Raw genomic sequence first — 18,038 nt, 5'->3', positions numbered from 1 at the left:
CTGGGAAAGGAACCCAAATCCAGCTGGGAAAGGAACCTGAACCGGGCTGGGAAATGAACCCAAATCCAGCTGAGAAATGATCCCAAATCCAGTTGGGAAATGAACCCAAATCCAGCTGAGATATGATCCCAAATCCAGCTGGGAAAGGGAGCTGAGCCTGGCTGGGAAAGGATCCCAAATCCGGCCGGGAACAGACCCCAGATCCAGCAGGGAAAGGACCAGAACCAGGCTGGGAAATGCCCGCACCGTGCCGGCGGTGCCGATCCCCGGAGCCCGGCCCGGTGCCGTCTCCCCGGGCTCCCGGAGCGCTGTGCCCGCGCAGGCCCCGCGCTGCCGGCGGGAGCGGCCGCGGCTCCGGGAGCGCCCCGGGGATCCCCGCAGCAGCCCCGGGAGCACCGTGCGGGCACCGTGCGGACACCGGGCGGGCACCGGGGACACGCGGCGGGGCCGGGAGCAGCCCCGGGGCCGCACCGGAGCAGCGCGGCCTGCGCGGCCGGGCCGCGGCGGGCCGGGGCGGGCCTGGCGGCGCGGGGCCGGCCCGGGGGGCAGCCGGAGAGCGGCGGGGGGTGTCCGGGAGAAGCGGGACGGGCCGCAGAGCGCGGCCGGGGCTCACCTGCACAGGATCCGCCATCTTGCCCCATTCATGCTCCGCTCGCGCCTCCGCCCCCGCCTGCGCCGGGCCCGGCGCCGCCGCGTCCCCTCAGCGCCGCCGCCGCCGCACCGCGCATGCGCCGCGCCCGGGCCACGCCCACCCCACCGAAACCACGCCCACTCCTCAGTGCAAACCACGCCCATCGCTGGATGACCACGCCCATCTCGGCTAAACCACGCCCATCCCGGCCGGGCCACGCCCCCGTGGGCGGCTCTGGGCCTGCGCGTGCGCCGGCGGGACACGCCCACCGGGCCTTGGCCACGCCTCCCTCAGGGCCGCCCGTCGCGGGGCGCGCGCGGCGCGCTGCGTCTGACGTCACGGCGGCGGCGCGGCGCGCGAGGGGCGCGAGCGCGGTTTGTTGACACGGCCTTAAAGGGACCGCGCACCTTTTAAAGAGTGGGGACAGAGGGGACAGAGAGGGGACAGGGGGACAGAGAGGGGACAGGGGGACAGAGAGGGGACAGAGGGACAGAGAGGGGACAGGGGGACAGGGGGACAGAGAGGGGACAGAGGGACAGAGGGACAGAGGGACAGAGGGACAGAGAGGACAGGGGGACAGAGGGACAGAGAGGGGACAGGGGGACAGAGAGGGGACAGAGAGGGGACAGAGAGGGGACAGAGAGGGGACAGAGGGACAGAGAGGGGACAGAGGGGACAGAGGGACAGACGGACAGAGGGACAGAGGGGACAGGGGGACAGAGGGACAGAGAGGGGACAGGGGGACAGAGAGGGGACAGAGGGACAGAGAGGGGACAGGGGGACAGAGAGGGGACAGAGGGACAGAGAGGGGACAGGGGGACAGAGAGGGGACAGGGGGACAGAGAGGGGACAGGGGGACAGAGAGGGGACAGAGAGGGGACAGAGGGACAGAGAGGGGACAGAGGGACAGGGGGACAGGGGGACAGAGAGGGGACAGAGGGACAGGGGGACAGGGGGGACAGAGAGGGGACAGAGGGGACAGAGGGACAGGGGGACAGGGGGGACAGAGGGGTCAGAGGGGACAACACAAGGACAGCGGGGGGACAGACGGGACAGCTGTGTGCCCCCAGTGTCACCAGGGTGAGCCCTGGCACCAGTATAACCAGTGTCCCCAGTGTCCCCAGTGTCCCCAGTGCCACACCCGCAGTGCCACACCCATGTCAGCAGTGCCACACCCTCAGTGCCACACCTGCAGTGCCACACCCACATGTCCCCAGTGTCACCCCCCAGTGCCACCACACCCGCAGTGCCACACGTGCAGTGCCACACCCATTGTGCCACACCCACAGTGCCACACCCATGTCAGCAGTGCCACACCCCCAGTGCCACACCCACCTGTCCTCAGTGTCACACCCCCAGTGCCACACCCCCAGTGCCACACCTACGTGTCCTCAGTGTCACACCAATGTGTCCCCACATCACTAAGGTGACCCGCGGTGCCACACCCGTGTCAGCAGTGCCACACCCATGTCAGCAGTGCCACACCCGTGTCAGCAGTGCCACCCCCTGTCCCCAGTGCCACCCCCTGTCCCCAGTGCCACACCCATGTCAGCAGTGTCACACCCATGTCAGCAGTGCCACCCCCTGTCCCCAGTGCCACCCCCTGTCCCCAGTGCCACACCCATGTCAGCAGTGTCACACCCGTGTCAGCAGTGCCACCCCCTGTCCCCAGTGCCACCCCCTGTCCCCAGTGCCACCCCTCCTCCCCCCCGTGTCCCCGTCCCCGCAGGAAGTGGTGGCGCGCAGGAAGCGGCAGCGCCCGGGCTGAGCGCGGCACGGGCAGGGCCCAGCCCGGTGACACCGCGGGGACACGGCCCCGACCCCCGGGAGCCCCGGGAGCCCCGGACACTGCGGACACGCCGGACACTCCGGACACTCCGGACACTCGGGACACACCGGACACCGTGGACACACCGGACACTCTGGACACTCAGGACACTCCGGACACTCAGGACACTCTGGGCACTCAGGACACCGTGGACACACCGGACACTCGGGACACACGGGACACTGTGGACACTCAGGACACTCTGGGCACTCTGGACACACCGGACACTCAGGACACTCCGGACACTCAGGGATATTCAGGACAATCGGGACATTGTGGACACACCGGACACTGGGGACACCGGGGACACCGTGAACAGTGCAGACAGGCCGGACACTTCTGACACTCCCCACACACTGGACGCTGTGGGCACTTGGGGACACTCAGGACACTCAGGACACACCGGACACTCCGGACACTCGGGACACTTGGGATACTCGGGACACTTGGGACACTTGGGACACTCAGGGATATTCAGGACACTCAGGACACTGAGGACACTCGGGACACTCGGACACTTGGACACTCCAACACTCGGACACTCGGGACACTCGGGACACTCGGGACACTCGGGACACTCGGGACACTCAGGGATATTCAGGACACTCGGGACACTCGGACACTCGGGACACTCGGACACTCAGGACACTGAGGACACTCGGACACTCAGGACACTGAGGACACTTGGGACACTCAGGACACTGAGGACACTCGGACACGCGGACACGGCCATGGAGGAGTTGGTGGTGAAGCAGGGCGCGCTGTACCTGCAGCTGCAGCAAACCTTCGGCAAGGTCAGCGGGGAATTCCGTGGGAACGGGGGGAATCCATGGGAACGGGGGGAATTCCGTGGGAATGGGGTGATTCCTACAGAAATTGGGTGAATCCCGCAGGAATGGGGTGAAACCTCACGGGAATGGGATGAATGCCACAGTCAATGGGGTGAATTCCATGGGAATGTGGTGAATTCCATGGGAACGGGATGAATCCCACAGGAATGGGGTGAACCCCACAGAAATTGGGTGAATCCCACAGAAATGGGGTGAATCCCACGGGAACGGGGTGAATCCCACAGGAATGGGGTGAATCCCACAGGAATGGGGTGAAACCTCACAGGAATGGGATGAATGCCACAGTCAATGTGGTGAATTCCATGGGAACGGGGTGAATCCCATAGGAATGGGGTGAATCCCACAGGAATTGGGTGAATCCCACAGGAATGGGGTGAATCCCACGGGAATGGGGTGAATCCCACAGGAATGGGGTGAATCCCACGGGAATGGGATGAATGCCACAGTCAATGGGGTGAATCCCATAGGAATGGGGTGAATCCCACAGGAATGGGGTGATCCCCATGGGAACAGGGTGAATCCCACAGGAATGGGGGGAACCCCACAGGAATGGGATGAACCCCACAGCTATGGGCTGATCCCACCTGTTGATGCCCAGCTGTCCCTCAGCCACTGTGGGGGGCCAGGACATTTTGGGGACACTTTGGGGACACTTTGGGGACACTTTGTAGAGACAACCCCCCCCCCCCCAAGAGAGGCTCTGCAGAGTTAGGGGGTGACAGATGTGACCCCAAAGCCATGCTGGGTGACAAAGACACCCTCCAAGCTGGGGGGTGGGTGAGGGATGTGACCCCCAGAGCCATATTTGGGGACAGCTCCGGGGGGGTGACAGCTGCAGACCCCAAAGCCACATCTGGGGACAGCGATGGCTGCAGGCCCCAAATTTGTATTTGGGGACAGTGATGGCCCCAAATCTGCATTTGGGGACAGTGAGGGCTACAGGCCCCAAAGCCACATTTGGGGAGGGTGACAGCTGCAGGCCCCAAATACATATTTGGGAACAGTGATGGCCCCAAATCCATATCTGGGGACAGTGACAGCCCCAAAGCTGCATTTGGGGACAGTGATGGCCCCAAATCCACATTTGGGGACAGTGACGATTGTAGGCCCCAAAGCCACATTTGGGGACAGTGACGGCCCCAAAGCCACATTTGGGGACAGTGACGGCTGCAGGCCCCAAATCCGTATTTGGGGACAGTGACAGCCCCAAAGCCGCATTTGGGGACGGTGATCACCCCAAAGCCTCATTTGGGGACGGCTGCAGGCCCCAAATCCGCATTTGGGGATGGTGACGATTGTAGGTCCCAAAGCCACATTTGGGGACAGTGACGATTGTAGGTCCCAAAGCCACATTTGGGGACAGTGACGGCCCCAAAGCCGCATTTGGGGACGGTGATGGCCCCAAATCCATATTTTGGGACAGTGACAATTGTAGGCCCCAAAGCCACATTTGGGGACAGTGACGATCCCAACGCTGCATTTGGGGACAGCGACGGCTGCAGGCCCCAAATTCGTATTTGGGAACAGTGACAGCCCCAAAGCCACATCTGGGGATGGTGAGGGCCCCAAATCCATATTTGGGCACAGTGTTTTGGGGGCGGTGACGGCCCCAAAGCCGCATTTGGGGGCGGTGACGGCCCCAAAGCCGCATTTGGGGGCGGTGACGGCCCCAAAGCCGCGCGGTTTCCGCTGCCGATAAAGGCCGGGGTTGGGCCATGGCTGCGAGGGGAAGGAGCTGAGGGGCCCCCCTGCCCCTCTCCCTCCTCTTCCTCCCCACGGATCCCATCCCCAGGGGATCCCAAAGGGGGATCCCAAAGGGGGATCCCAAGGGAGATCCCAAAAACCCATCCGGGGCGAAGGGAGCCGTGGGTTTGGGGGGGCTGTGCCAGTTTTGGGGCCACTTCCCCACCCCCACTTCCCCTCTGCCCCGAGCCCGGAACTGCTTTTGGGGCAGGGCTGGAGAGACGAAAATTTGGGTTTTTTTAGGGAAAATGGGAGCAAGAAGAAGCTGGAAGTTGTTCACGGCTTGTGGGGGAATGGGGTGGGTGAGGCTGGGGGGGTCCAGGGATTTAAATCCCAAATTCTGTCACCCTCACCTTCAGCCAGACCCCGCGGGGCTTTGCAGCTTTGTCCTGCCTCAGGTGGTGCCAAACACGATCCCAAGGGGACAAAAATTCCCGGGAAGGTAAAAATAAAAATAGCCAGAAGGTAAAAACCCCAGGGAAGGTAAAAACCCCTGGAAAAACTCCTGGGAAGGTAAAAATTCCTGAAGATAAAAATTCCTGAAGGTAAAAATTCCTGAAGATAAAACCTTCCTGGGAAGGTAAAAACAACTGGGAAGGTAAAAACTCCAGGGAAAGTAAAAATTCCTGGGAAGGTGAAAATTCCTGGGAAGGTAAAAATTCCTGGGAAGATAAAAATTCCTGGGAAGGTAAAAATTCCTGGGAAGGTAAAACTCTTCTGGAAAGGTAAAAACTCCTGGAAAGATAAAAACCCCTGGGAAGGTAAAAACTCATGGGAAAGTAAAAATTCCTGGGAAGGTAAAAATTCCTGGGAAGGTAAAAACTCCTGGGATGGTAAAAACCCCAGGAAAGTTAAAACTCTTCTGGAAAGATAAAAACCCTGCAAAGGTAAAAAAGTCCTGGAAAGGTAAAAACCCCGGGAAGGTAAAAAGCTTTTTGGGAAGGCTGAACCCTTTTGGGAAGGAAAATCCCAGGGAAGGCTGAACCCCTTTGGAAAGCCCAAACCCTTTTGGGAAGGCTGAACTATTTTGGGAAGGCTGTTTTGGGAAGACCAAACTCTTTTGGGAAGGCTGAGCTATTTTGGGAAGGCGGAACCATTTTGGGTAGGTCAAAATCCTTTTGGGAAGGTCAAAACCCCAGGAAAGGCTGAACCCCTTTGGGAATGCCGTTTTGGGAATGCCGAACCCTTTGGGAAGGCTGTTTTGGGAAGGTTGTTTTGGGAATGCTGAATCCTTTGGGAAGGCCATTTTGGGAATGCCAAACCCTTTGGGAATGCCATTTTGGGAATGCCAAACCCTTTGGGAATGCCATTTTGGGAATGCCAAACCCTTTGGGAATGCCATTTTGGGAATGCTGAATCCTTTGGGAAGGCCATTTTGGGAATGCCAAACCCTTTGGGAAGGCCTTGTTGGGAAGGCCATTTTAGGAATGCTGAACCCTTTGGGAAGGCGGTTTTGGGAATGCCAAACCCTTTGGGAAGGTTGTTTTGGGAAGGCCGAACCCTTTGGGAAGGCCGTTTTGGGAATGTGGAACCCTTTGGGAATGCTGTTTTGGGAATGCCAAACCCTTTGGGAATGCCTTGTTGGGAAGGCCATTTTAGGAATGCTGAACCCTTTGGGAAGGCGGTTTTGGGAATGCTGAATCCTTTGGGAAGGCCGTTTTGGGAATGCTGAAGCCTTTTGGAATACTGTTTTGGGAATGCCGAACCCTTTGGGAATGCCATTTTGGGAATGCTGAACCCTTTGGGAATGTCGTTTTGGGAATGTGGAACCCTTTGGGAATGCCGTTTTGGGAATGCCAAACCCTTTGGGAATGCCATTTTTTTGGGAATGCCATTTTGGGAATGCCGTTTTGGGAATGCCGAACCTTTTTGGAATGCCATTTTGGGAATGACGAACCTTTTTGGAATGCTGTTTTGGGAATGCCGAACCCTTTGGGAAGGCCATTTTGGGAATGCCAAACCCTTTGGGAATTCTGTTTTGGGAATGCCAAACCCTTTGGGAATGCGATTTTGGGAATGCCAAACCCTTTTGGAATGCTGTTTTGGGAATGCCGAACCCTTTGGGAATGCTATTTTGGGAATGCCGAAACTTTTTGGAATGCTGTTTTGGGAATGCCGAACCCTTTGGGAATGCCATTTTGTGAATGCTGAATCCTTTGGGAAAGCCGTTTTGGGAATGCCGTTTTAGGAATGCCGAACCCTTTGGGAAGGCGGTTTTGGGAATGCTGAAGACTTTTGGAATACTGTTTTGGGAATGCCGAACCCTTTGGGAAGGCTGTTTTGGGAATGCCGTTTTGGGAATGCTGAACCCTTTGGGAATGCCTTGTTGGGAAGGCTATTTTAGGAATGCCGAACCCTTTGGGAATGCCATTTTGGGAATGCCGAACCTTTTTGGAATGCTGTTTTGGGAATGCCGAACCCTTTGGGAATGCCATTTTGGGAATGCTGAATCCTTTGGGAAGGCGGTTTTGGGAATGCTGAATCCTTTTGGAATGCTGTTTTGGGAATGCCATTTTGGGAATGCTGAACCCTTTTGGAATGCTGTTTTGGGAATGCCGTTTTGGGAGTGCCATTTTGGGAATGCCGTTTTGGGAATGCCATTTTGGCAATGCCATTTTGGGAATGCCATTTTGGGAATGCCGTTTTGGGAATGCCAAACCCTTTGGGAATGCCGTTTTGGGAATGCTGAACCCTTTGGGAAGGCTGTTTTGGGAATGCCGTTTTGGGAATGCTGAACCCTTTGGGAGTGCCATTTTGGGAATGCTATTTTGGGAATGCCGTTTTGGGAAGGCCGTTTTGGGAATGCCGTTTTGGGAACGCCCTTTTGGGAACACCATTTTGGGAGTGCCGACGCCCGGCTTTCCCCGCAGAAGTGGAAGCGGTTCTGGGCCGTGCTGTACCGGCAGAGCCCGCGCTGCGCGGCGCGCCTGGAGCTGCAGGAGGGCGCGGAGCGGGCGCGCAGGGCCGAGGCCGGCCGGCGCCTGGTGCGGCTCTGTGACTGCGTGCACGTGGCCGAGGCGGGCGCCGACGCCGCCGGGCCCGGGGACACCGTCCCCTTCCTGCTGGAGACCACCGAGCGCCGCTTCCTGCTGGCCGCCCACGCCGCCGACGCCGCCGAGTGGATCCGGCGGCTCTGCGAGCTGGCGTTCCCGGTGTGTGCCGGGGGGGGGGGATCTGATGGGTGGGTGGGATCCGCTGGGTGGATGGGAGCCATTGGGTGGGTGGGATCCGCTGGGTGGGTGGGATCCGCTGGGTGGGTGGGATCCACTGGGTGGGTGGGATTCCCGAGGATGGATTGGATCTGCCAGGATAGATGGGATCAGCTGGGGTGGGTGGGATCTGCCAGGATGGATGGGATCCACAGAGTTGAATGGGATCCACTGGGATGGATGGGATCCACTGGGATGGGTGGGATCCACTGGGGTGGATGGGATCCGCTGGGGTGGGTGGGATCCACTGGGATGGGTGGGATCCACCAGGATGGGTGGGATCCACTGGGATGGGTGGGATCTGGTGGGATGGATAGGATCTGCCGGGATGGATGGGATCCGCCGGGATGGATGGGATCCACTGGGGTGGATGGGATCCACTGGGATGGATGGGATCCACTGGGATGGATGGGATCCCCCGGGGCGGACCGGAGCCCTCACGTGCCGCTCTCCCGGGGCAGAGAAGCCGGGAGGAGCCGGGAGCAGAGCCGGAGGGCGAGTTCTCCATGGAGGAGAATTCCCTGTACAGCTGGCGGGGCAGAGGTGGGCGCGGGGCGGGGGCTCTGTGGGGTGGGAAATTGGGGAAATCGCCCCCAAAGCCTCTCCCTGCTCATGGGGCCGGCTCGGCCGGGCAGTGGTCATCCTGTCCTGCCCTCATGGCCGGACACGGCTGGCCTGGCTGGAGGGGTCATCTGCGGCCCTTCTGTGGGGTGGGACATGTGTCCAGCGCTGTGTCCACCCCAGCTGGCCTGGAGACATCTGCCCTGGGCTGGGGGTCACTCACAGTCCCTCTATGGGGTGGGACATGTGTCCAGCGCTGTGTCCATCCCAGCTGGCCTGGTGCCGTCTGCCCTGGCCTGGGGGTCACTCTGTGGGGTGGGACAAGTGTCCGGTGTCCACCATGTCCATCCCAGCTGGCCTGGAGCTTGGGGGTCACTCACAGCCCCTGGGCGGGGTGGGACACGTGTCTGGTGTCCATCCCAGGTGGCCTGGAGCTGCTGTCCTGGCCTGGGGGTCACTCTGCAGAGCGGGGCATGTGTCCAGCACCAGCCGTGTCCAGGGCTGTGGCCGGGGGGTCCCTCCCAGCCCCTCAGTGGGGTGGGACACATGTCTGGTGTCCACCATGTCCATGCCAGCTGGCCTGGAGCTTGGGGGTCACTCACAGCCCCTCTGTGGGGTGGGACAGCTGTCCAGCGCTGTGTCCATCCCAGCTGGCCTGGAGCTCTTGTCCTGGGCTGGGGGTCACTCTGTGGGTGGGACAAGTGTCTGGTGTCCACCATGTCCATCCCAACTGGCCTGGAGCTGTTGTCCTGGGCTGGGGGTCACTCAGTGGGGTGGGACAAGTGTCCAGCCCCAGCCATGTCCAGGGCTGTGGCTGGGGGGTCCCTCCCAGCCCCTCTGTGGGGTGGGACACATGTCTGGTGTCCATCCCAGGTGGCCTGGAGCTGCTGTCCTGGCCTGGGGGTCCCACTGCGGGGTGGGACACATGTCCAGCCCCAGCCATGTCCAGGGCTGTGGCCGGGGGTCCCTCCAGCCCCTCTGCGGTGCAGGAGCCGTGTCCAAGGCCGTGTCCCTCCGCAGCGGGGCCGGAGCAGGCGTTCGAGGTGACGGTGAGGGTGACACCACCATCGCAGCGCTGCCGCCTGCGTGGCCGCTGCGTGCTGCGGGCGGGCGAGGCGGCGCTGGAGCTGTGGCAGCCGCAGGGCCGGGAGCTGCTGGCCAGCTGGCCCTACCGCTTCCTGCGCCGCTTCGGCCGCGACAAGGTCAGTGCGCCGCGGCCAGGCCGGCCGGACACAGCCGGGCCCGGGCGCCGCGGGGACTGACCCCTGCCCTCCTCAGGCCACCTTCTCCTTCGAGGCCGGCTGGCGCTGCGCGTCCGGAGAGGGCAACTTCGAGTTCGACACGCGGCAGGGCAACGAGATCTTCCAGGCCATCGAGGCGGCCATCGAGGTCCAGCGGGGCCGTGGCGCTCAGGACCACGCCGGGACACCCAGCCAGGCACAGGCCCGCGAGGAGCCCGTGTGCCCGTCCGGCGAGGCGAAAGCACCCAAAGGTGACGGGAAAGGCGCCAAGGGCAGGCTGGGGATGCCCACCGGGGCTGGTGAGGCCTCAGCGCCGTTCCAGCCGTCGCGGGGCACCGATTGTCCCTACGCCGAGCCCCTCGATGCCGCCGCCAAGCGCCGCGGGCCGGACAGCGCCGGGCTGGAGGCCGAGTACGCCGTTCCCTTCGACACCGTGGCCAAATCCTTCCTGGCGCGGCAGTTCGGGGCTCAGGAGGGGCTCCCCGCGCCCCCCGGCACCCCCAGGGATGGCGGGCGGGCTCCGCAGCCCCCCGGCCGCCCCCCGGCCCCCAAAGCCGAGCACATCTACGACGAGCCCGAGGCGCTGTCGGGGCTGTCGCTGTACGACGAGCCGCGGGAGGTGGCGGGCGAGGCCTGGCGGCGGCAGGCGGCCCCCGAGGAGCCCCCCGGGTCTGGATGTCCCTACGACCCCCAGCGCGACGACTACGCCGTGCCCGCGGTGCCCGCGCCGCCCTGCCCGCTGCGGGACCAGGAGTGGCTCGGCCGCTGCGACTACGACAACGTGGCCCTCAGGGCGGCCGCCAAGAGGAACCTGCAGTGAGGAGGGGACGCCACGAATGTCCCCATGGGGCTTTAGTGGGCCCCCAGAGATGAGACACCCCCAGCTCAGCACGGCCAGGGCTGGCAAGGGGGCACCGGCATGGCTGGGGGTGGCAGGGGACACCTGGGGTGGTAGGGGACACCTGGGCGGTGACAGGGGACATTTGGGAGGTGGCAGGGGACATCTGGAAGGTGGGAGGGGGCAGCTGGGGGTGGCAAGGGACTGCCAAGGGTGCCAAGGGACACCTGCGGGGTGGCAGGGGACACTTGGGAGGTGGCAGGGGACACTTGGGAGGTGGCAGGGGACACCTGCAGGGTGGCAGGGGACACCTGCGGGGTGGCAGGGGACACCTGGGAGGTGGGAGGGGGCAGCTGGGGGGTGACAGGGGACACTTGGGGGGTGGCAGGGGACACTTGGGGGGTGGCAGGGGACACCTGGAGGGTGACAGGGGACACCTGGGGGGTGACAGGGCACACTTGGGAGGTGACAGGGGACACTTGGGAGGTGACAGAGGACACCTGGGAGGTGGCAGGGGACAGCTGGGGGTTGGAAGGGGACACTTGGGAGGTGGCAGGGGGGCAGCTGGGGGTGGCAGGGGAGTGCCAGGGGTGCCAGGGGATGCCTGGGAGGTGACAGGGGACACTTGGAAGGTGGCAGGGGACACCTGGGGGGTGACAGGGGAGAGCTGGGAGGTGGCAGGGGACACTTGGGAGGTGGCAGGGGACAGCTGGAAGGTGGGAGGGGGCAGCTGGGGGTGGCAAGGGACTGCCAAGGGTGCCAAGGGACACCTGCGGGGTGGCAGGGGACACCTGCGGGGTGGCAGGGGACACTTGGGAGGTGGCAGGGGACACTTGGGAGGTGGCAGGGGACATTTGGGAGGTGGCAGAGGACATCTGGGCGGTGACAGGGGACACCTGGGCGGTGACAGGGGACAGCTGGGAGGTGGCAAGGGACAGCTGGGAGGTGGCAGGGGACACTTGGGGGTTGGCAGGGGGCAGCTGGGGGTTGACAAGGGACACCTGGGGGGTGGCAGGGGACACTTGGGAGGTGTCAGGGGACATTTGGGAGGTGTCAGGGGACATCTGGAAGGTGGGAGGGGGCAGCTGAGGGTGGCAAGGGACTGCCAAGGGTGCCAAGGGACACCTGGGGGGTGACAGGGGACACTTGGGAGGTGACAGGGGACAGCTGGGAGGTGACAGGGGACACTTGGGAGGTGGCAGGGGGGCAGCTGGGGGTGGCAGGGGAGTGCCAGGGGTGACAGGGGACGCCTGGGAGGTGACAAGGGACACTTGGGAGGTGACAGGGGACAGCTGGGAGTTGGCAGGGGACAGCTGGAAGGTGGCAGGGGACACCTGGGGTGGTAGGGGACACCTGGGCGGTGACAGGGGACACTTGGGAGGTGCCAGGGGACATTTGGGAGGTGGCAGGGGACAGCTGGGGGTGGCAAGGGACTGCCAAGGGTGCCAAGGGACACCTGCGGGGTGACAGGGGACACTTGGGAGGTGGTAGGGGACACTTGGGAGGTGGCAGGGGACAGCTGGGGGTTGGCAGGGGACACCTGGGGGGTGCCAGAGGACACCTCGGGGGTGACAGGGGACACCTGGGGGGTGACAGGGGGCATCTGGGGGGTAGCAAGGGGCATCTGGGAGGTGGCAGGGGACACCTGGGAGGTGGCAGGGGACACCTGGGGGTTGGCAGGGGGCATCTGGAGGGTAGCAAGGGACATCTGGGGAGTGTCAGGGGACAGCCGGGGCGCACCAGGGGACAGCCAGGAGGTGGCAGGTGACACTCGGGAGGTGGCAGGGGACGCCTGGAAGCGCGGGATGTGCCCGCTGGAGGGCAGTGCGAGCCCAGCGGAGCGGCGGTGCCCGGGCAGCGCGACCCCAAAGGCCGCTCGAGCAGCGGCCACCCCAAATCCCACAGGATGGACACCCCAAATCCCACAGGATGAACATCCCAAATCCCCAGAGATGCACATCCTGAATCCCTGAGGATGGACATTCACAATCCCCCAGGATGGACATCCTGAATCCCCCAAGATGGACATCCCAAATCCCACAGGATGGACATCCCAAATCCCACAGGATGGACATCCCAAATCCCCAGGATGGACATCCCAAATCCCCAGGATGGACACCCCAAATCCCACAGGATGGACACCCCAAATCCCACAGGATGGACATCCCAAATCCCCAGGATGGACATCCCGAATTCCCAGGATGGACACCCCAAATACCCAGGATGGACACCCCAAATACCCAGGATGGACACCCCAAATCCCCAGGATGGACATCCCAAATCCCACAGGATGGACATCCCAAATCCCACAGGATGGACATCCCAAATCCCCAGGATGCACACCCCAAATCCCACAGGATGGACACCCCAAATCCTACAGGATGGACACCCCAAATCCCCAGGATGGACATCCCGAATCCTACAGGATGGACACCCCAAATCCCACAGGATGGACATCCCAAATCCCCCAGGATGCACATCCCAAATCCCACAGGATGGACATCCTGAATCCCCAGAGATGCACATCCCAAATACCCAGGATGGACACCCCAAATCCTACAGGATGGACACCCCAAATCCCACAGGATGGACATCCCAAATCCCCCAGGATGCACATCCCAAATCCCACAGGATGGACATCCTGAATCCCCAGAGATGCACATCCCAAATACCCAGGATGGACACCCCAAATCCCACAGGATGGACACCCCAAATCCCATAGGATGCACATCCCAAATCCCACAGGATGGGCATCCCAAATCCCCAGGATGGACACCCAGAATCCCCAGGATGGACATCCCGAATTCCCAGGGATGGACATCCCAAATCCCACAGGATGGACATCCTGAATCCGCAGGATGGACATCCCAAACCCCACAGGATGGACATCCCGAATTCCCAGGGATGCAGATCCCAGCCGCGCCCCCAGTGCTCCCAGTATGTCCCAGTGCCGCAGCAGGGCCGGGTCCTTCCCCGCCCAAGGCTGCCTCCCCCCCCCTTGCTCCCAAACCCCAAATTCCGGCTGTTCCAGCCGCACTTTTGGCTTTAATTCCCATTTAAAATGCCCTTTCCAGCCCTGCTGAATTCCAGGTGGAAAACTGGGCTTTGTTTTCATGGAGTTTCTCACATCTGGCCCCAGTCCGCCCTGTGCAAAGCAGTGCACAGCCCGTGGGTCACCTTCTCCTTCTTCTCCTTCTCCTTCTTCTCCTTCTCCTTCTCCTTCTCCTTCTCCTCCTTCTCCTTCTTCTCCTTCTCCTTCTTCTCCTTCTCCTTCTTCTCCTTCTCCTTCTTCTCCTTCTCCTTCTTCTCCTTCTCCTTCTCCTTCTCCTTCTCCTTCTCCTTCTCCTTCTCCTTCTCCTTCTCCTTCTCCTTCTCCTTCTCCTTCTCCTTCTCCTTCTCCTTCTCCTTCTCCTTCTCCTTCTCCTTCTCCTCCTCCTCCTCCTCCTCCTCCTCCTCCTCCTCCTCCTCCCCTTCCCTTCCCTTCCCTTCCCTTCCCTTCCCTTCCCTTCCCTTCCCTTCCCTTCCCTTCCCTTCCCTTCCCTTCCCTTCCCTTCCCTTCCCTTCCCTTCCCTTCCCTTCCCTTCCCTTCCCTTCCCTTCCCTTCCCTTCCCTTCCCTTCCCTTCCCTTCCCTTCCCTTCCCTTCCCTTCCCTTCCCTTCCCTTCCCTTCCCTTCCCTTCCCTTCCCTTCCCTTCCCTTCCCTTCCCTTCCCTTCCCTTCCCCTTTTCCCCTTTTCCCCTTTTCCCCTTTTCCCCTTTTCCCCTTTTCCCCTTTTCCCCTTTTCCCCTTTTCCCCTTTTCCCCTTTTCCCCTTTTCCCCTTTTCCCCTTTTCCCCTTTTCCCCTTTTCCCCTTTTCCCCTTTTCCCCTTTTCCCCTTTTCCCCTTTTCCCCTTTTCCCCTTTTCCCCTTTTCCCCTTTTCCCCTTTTCCCCTTTTCCCCTTTTCCCCTTTTCCCCTTTTCCCCTTTTTCCCTTTTCCCCTTTTCCCCTTTCCCGTTTCCCCTTTTCCCTTTCCCATTTCCCATTTCCCATTTCCCTTTCCCTTTCCCTCGCTGCCCCGGACCCCCCCGGGACCCTCCAGCCCCATCCCCACTTCGGGATCCCGGTGGTTCCTCAGCACCCATCGGCTTTTCCATGGAAATCGCGGACATTCCATGAATTATTTATCACCTCTCCCAATCCAAGGGCTCCGGTTCATTTCCTGGATCCCACGGGAGGGGTTTAATGAGGCCAATTAAGTGTTTTTAATAAGAGATGCTGATTAAAGCTCCGGATCCTTCGCTGCATGCCGGGTGGGATTGGAGGGAATAGGATGCTCAGGTGGGATCCTGCTCCAGGCGGGATCACACAGGGAAAAAACACCCAAAAATGGTCCAAAATCAAGGGAAAAGTCTCCAGCTGGATTTTCCACATGGGATTGAGGAAAATCATGGAGCGAGGCAGAACTGGAAGGGTTTAGCACTGGGGGATGGGAGATGCTTCCCATCCTTTCCCAGCCCCATTCCTATGGAAAAATGGGATCATCCCTGTCCATGCCTGGGCTGATTCCCATCTCCAGAGCCGGGAAAATCCAGAATTCCTGAGCTGGAAAAATGGGATCATCCCTGTCCATGCCTGGGCTGATTCCCATTTCCGGAGCCGGGAAAATCCAGAATTCCTGAGCTGGAAAAATGGGATCATCCCTGTCCATGCCTGGGCTGATTCCCATTTCCGGAGCCGGGAAAATCCAGAATTCCCGAGCTGGAAAAATGGGATCATCCCTGTCCATGCCCGGCTTGCTCCCATCTCCATAACTGGGAAAATCCAGAAGAATTCCAAGAATTCCCAGGTTGGAGCTGGGAAAATCCAGGAGAATTCCTGAGCTGGAGCCAGGAAAATCCAGGAGAATTCCCAGGCTGGAAAAATGGGATCATCCCTGTCCATGCCCAGCTGGTTCCCATCTCCAGAGCCGGGAAAATCCAGGAGAATTCCCGAGCTGGAGGTGGGAACCCCTGGCAGCGCGGGGCTGTTCGTCAGGAATCGATCGTTGTTATTAATTAATTAATGCTCATTAGCGCGTTATTCATTATTAACGGTGTTGGCACAGCTCTCCCTTCTCCCGCTGCATCCCGGCGCCTTCCAGTTTTCCTTCCTTAACCAAAGGAATGGAAACAATTCCCAAATTTCCCGATCCTGTGGGAATGCAGGGAATGCAGGATCACTGGGAATGGTTGTGTAAAACCATGGAAACAATTCCCAAACTTCCCAATCTTTTGGGAATCCAAGGAATGCAGGATCACTGGGAATGGCGATCTAGAAACATGGAAAGAATTCCCAAACTTCCAAATCCTGTGGGAATCCAGGGAATGCTGGATAGCTGGGAATGATGCTCTAAAATCATGGAAACAATTCCCAACTTCCCAATCTTTTGGGAAGCCAGGGAATGCAGGATGGCTGGGAATGGCTCTGTAAGAACATGGAAACAATTCCCAAATTTCCCGATCCTGTGGGAATCCAGGGAATGCAGGATTGATGGGAATGGTTGTGTAAAACCATGGAAACAATTCCCAAATTTCCCAATCTTTTGGGAATCCAGGGAACGAGGGATCACTGGGAATGATGCTGTAAAAACATGGAAACAATTCCCAGACTTCCCAATCCTGTGGGAATTCAGGGAATGTGAGATCACTGGGAATGATGCTCAAAAATCATGGAAACAATTCCCAAATTTCCCATTCCTGTGGGAATCCAGGGAACGCAGGATTGATGGGAATAGTGCTCTAAAAGCATGGAGACAATTCCCAAACTTCCCAATCCTGTGGGATTTGCAGTGGGATCACTGGGAATGGCACTGATCGAGTTTTAGCAGGGATTGGGGGAAATTGTGGGAATTTTGGTGCTGGAATTGCATCCCCTGCCTGCCCCACCCCCCTGGATGGGGTTGGGAGTGGAAAAGGGACCTGGCCTGGAGAATTCCAGCTGGAAAAACCCTTGGAAAAGCTCAGCGAGGGGCTGGGCTGGGGGAAAATCGATGGAAAAGCTGCAGACAAATGGAGAGGTTTAATCTGATTTGGGAGTTCTGGTCCTGATGGAATTACGCTGATTATGGATCATTGAGGAGCTGGGATAATCAAAACATGGATTTGTTCCCAGATCCGAGGGGCTCCCGAGCCTCTTCCCGGGAGAGGAGGAGAGGCAGAGCTGCATCCCGGGATGGAATAGCATTCCAAGGGAAAACTGGGCAGGCTTGGAGGGGCAGAGCCAGGAAAAAGGGGAGTGGGAATCTCTGGGGTGGGAAAATTTGGGATTGGAGCAGTCAGGGATGCAGCCCTGGGGCAGAAAATGGGATTATCCCAAGGGAAAGCTGAGCTGGCGGGAGCAGAGCAAGGAAAAAGTGGGATGAGGAGATGTGGAGAGGATGGGGAATGGAGCAGGAATGCGGCCCTGGGGAGAAAAGTGGGAGAATCCCAAGGGAAAGCTGGGCTGGGAAGGATGGGGGGGACAGAGAGCGGAATGAGGGAGTGGGAATAGCCGGGATGGGAAGGGAGGGGGAAAAATGGAATGGGAACAGAACGGGGATGCGGCCCTGTGGGGAAAAATGGGGTGATCCCAAGGGAAACTGTTCTGGAAAAGGCTCAGATGGTCAGGGCATGGAAAGAGGGGTGCAGGGATCTCCAGGATGGGAAATTTGGATTGGGAACAGACCAGGAGTGGAGAAAAATGGGATGATCCCAAGGGAAACTGCTCTGCAAAAGGCTCAGATGTTCAGAGCATGGAAAGAGGGGTGCAGGGATCTCCAGGATGTGGAGAAAACCAGGAGAATCCCAAGGGAAACTGCTCTGGAAAATGCTTGGATGGTCAGATCATGGAAAGAGGGGTGCAGGGATCTCCAGGATGGAAAATTTGGATTGGGAACAGACCAGGGGTGGAGAAAACCAGGAGAATCCCAAGGGAAACTGCTCTGGAAAATGCTTGGATGGTCAGATCATGGAAAGAGGCGTGCAGGGATCTGCAGGATGTGGAGAAAACCAGGAGAATCCCAAGGGAAAGTGCTCTGGAAAATGCTTGGATGGTCAGTGCATGGAGAGAGGGGTGCAGGGATCTCCAGGATGGGAAATTTGGATTGGGAACAGACCAGGGGTGGAGAAAACCAGGAGAAT

General features: G+C 59.9%; 2 protein-coding genes across 2 annotated transcripts in view; one reads left to right on the top strand and one right to left on the bottom strand.

Annotated features, from left to right (window-relative positions):
- XPO7 (exportin 7) overlaps positions 1 to 767 on the bottom strand; it is a 67,560-nt gene extending 66,793 nt beyond the window's left edge. Inside the window, exon 1 of the mRNA XM_041720486.2 lies at positions 614 to 767. Coding sequence (XP_041576420.1) covers positions 614 to 631 — 18 coding nt within the window. The 5' untranslated portion in view covers positions 632 to 767. The remainder of the gene's footprint in view (positions 1 to 613) is intronic.
- A 2,388-nt stretch (positions 768 to 3,155) lies between these two features.
- DOK2 (docking protein 2) lies at positions 3,156 to 11,050 on the top strand. Its single transcript, XM_072917669.1, has 5 exons — positions 3,156 to 3,253; positions 7,924 to 8,205; positions 8,724 to 8,805; positions 9,844 to 10,025; positions 10,102 to 11,050. The coding sequence occupies exons 1-5, from the start codon at positions 3,191 to 3,193 to the stop codon at positions 10,882 to 10,884; spliced, it is 1,392 nt and encodes a 463-aa protein (XP_072773770.1). The 5' UTR covers positions 3,156 to 3,190; the 3' UTR covers positions 10,885 to 11,050.
- Positions 11,051 to 18,038: the final 6,988 nt, after the last annotated feature.

Source organism: Taeniopygia guttata, chromosome 22 (genome assembly GCF_048771995.1).
Source record: "Taeniopygia guttata chromosome 22, bTaeGut7.mat, whole genome shotgun sequence".
Taxonomy (NCBI): Eukaryota; Metazoa; Chordata; class Aves; order Passeriformes; family Estrildidae; genus Taeniopygia; species Taeniopygia guttata.
This window is presented reverse-complemented; position numbering and strand designations above follow the sequence as displayed.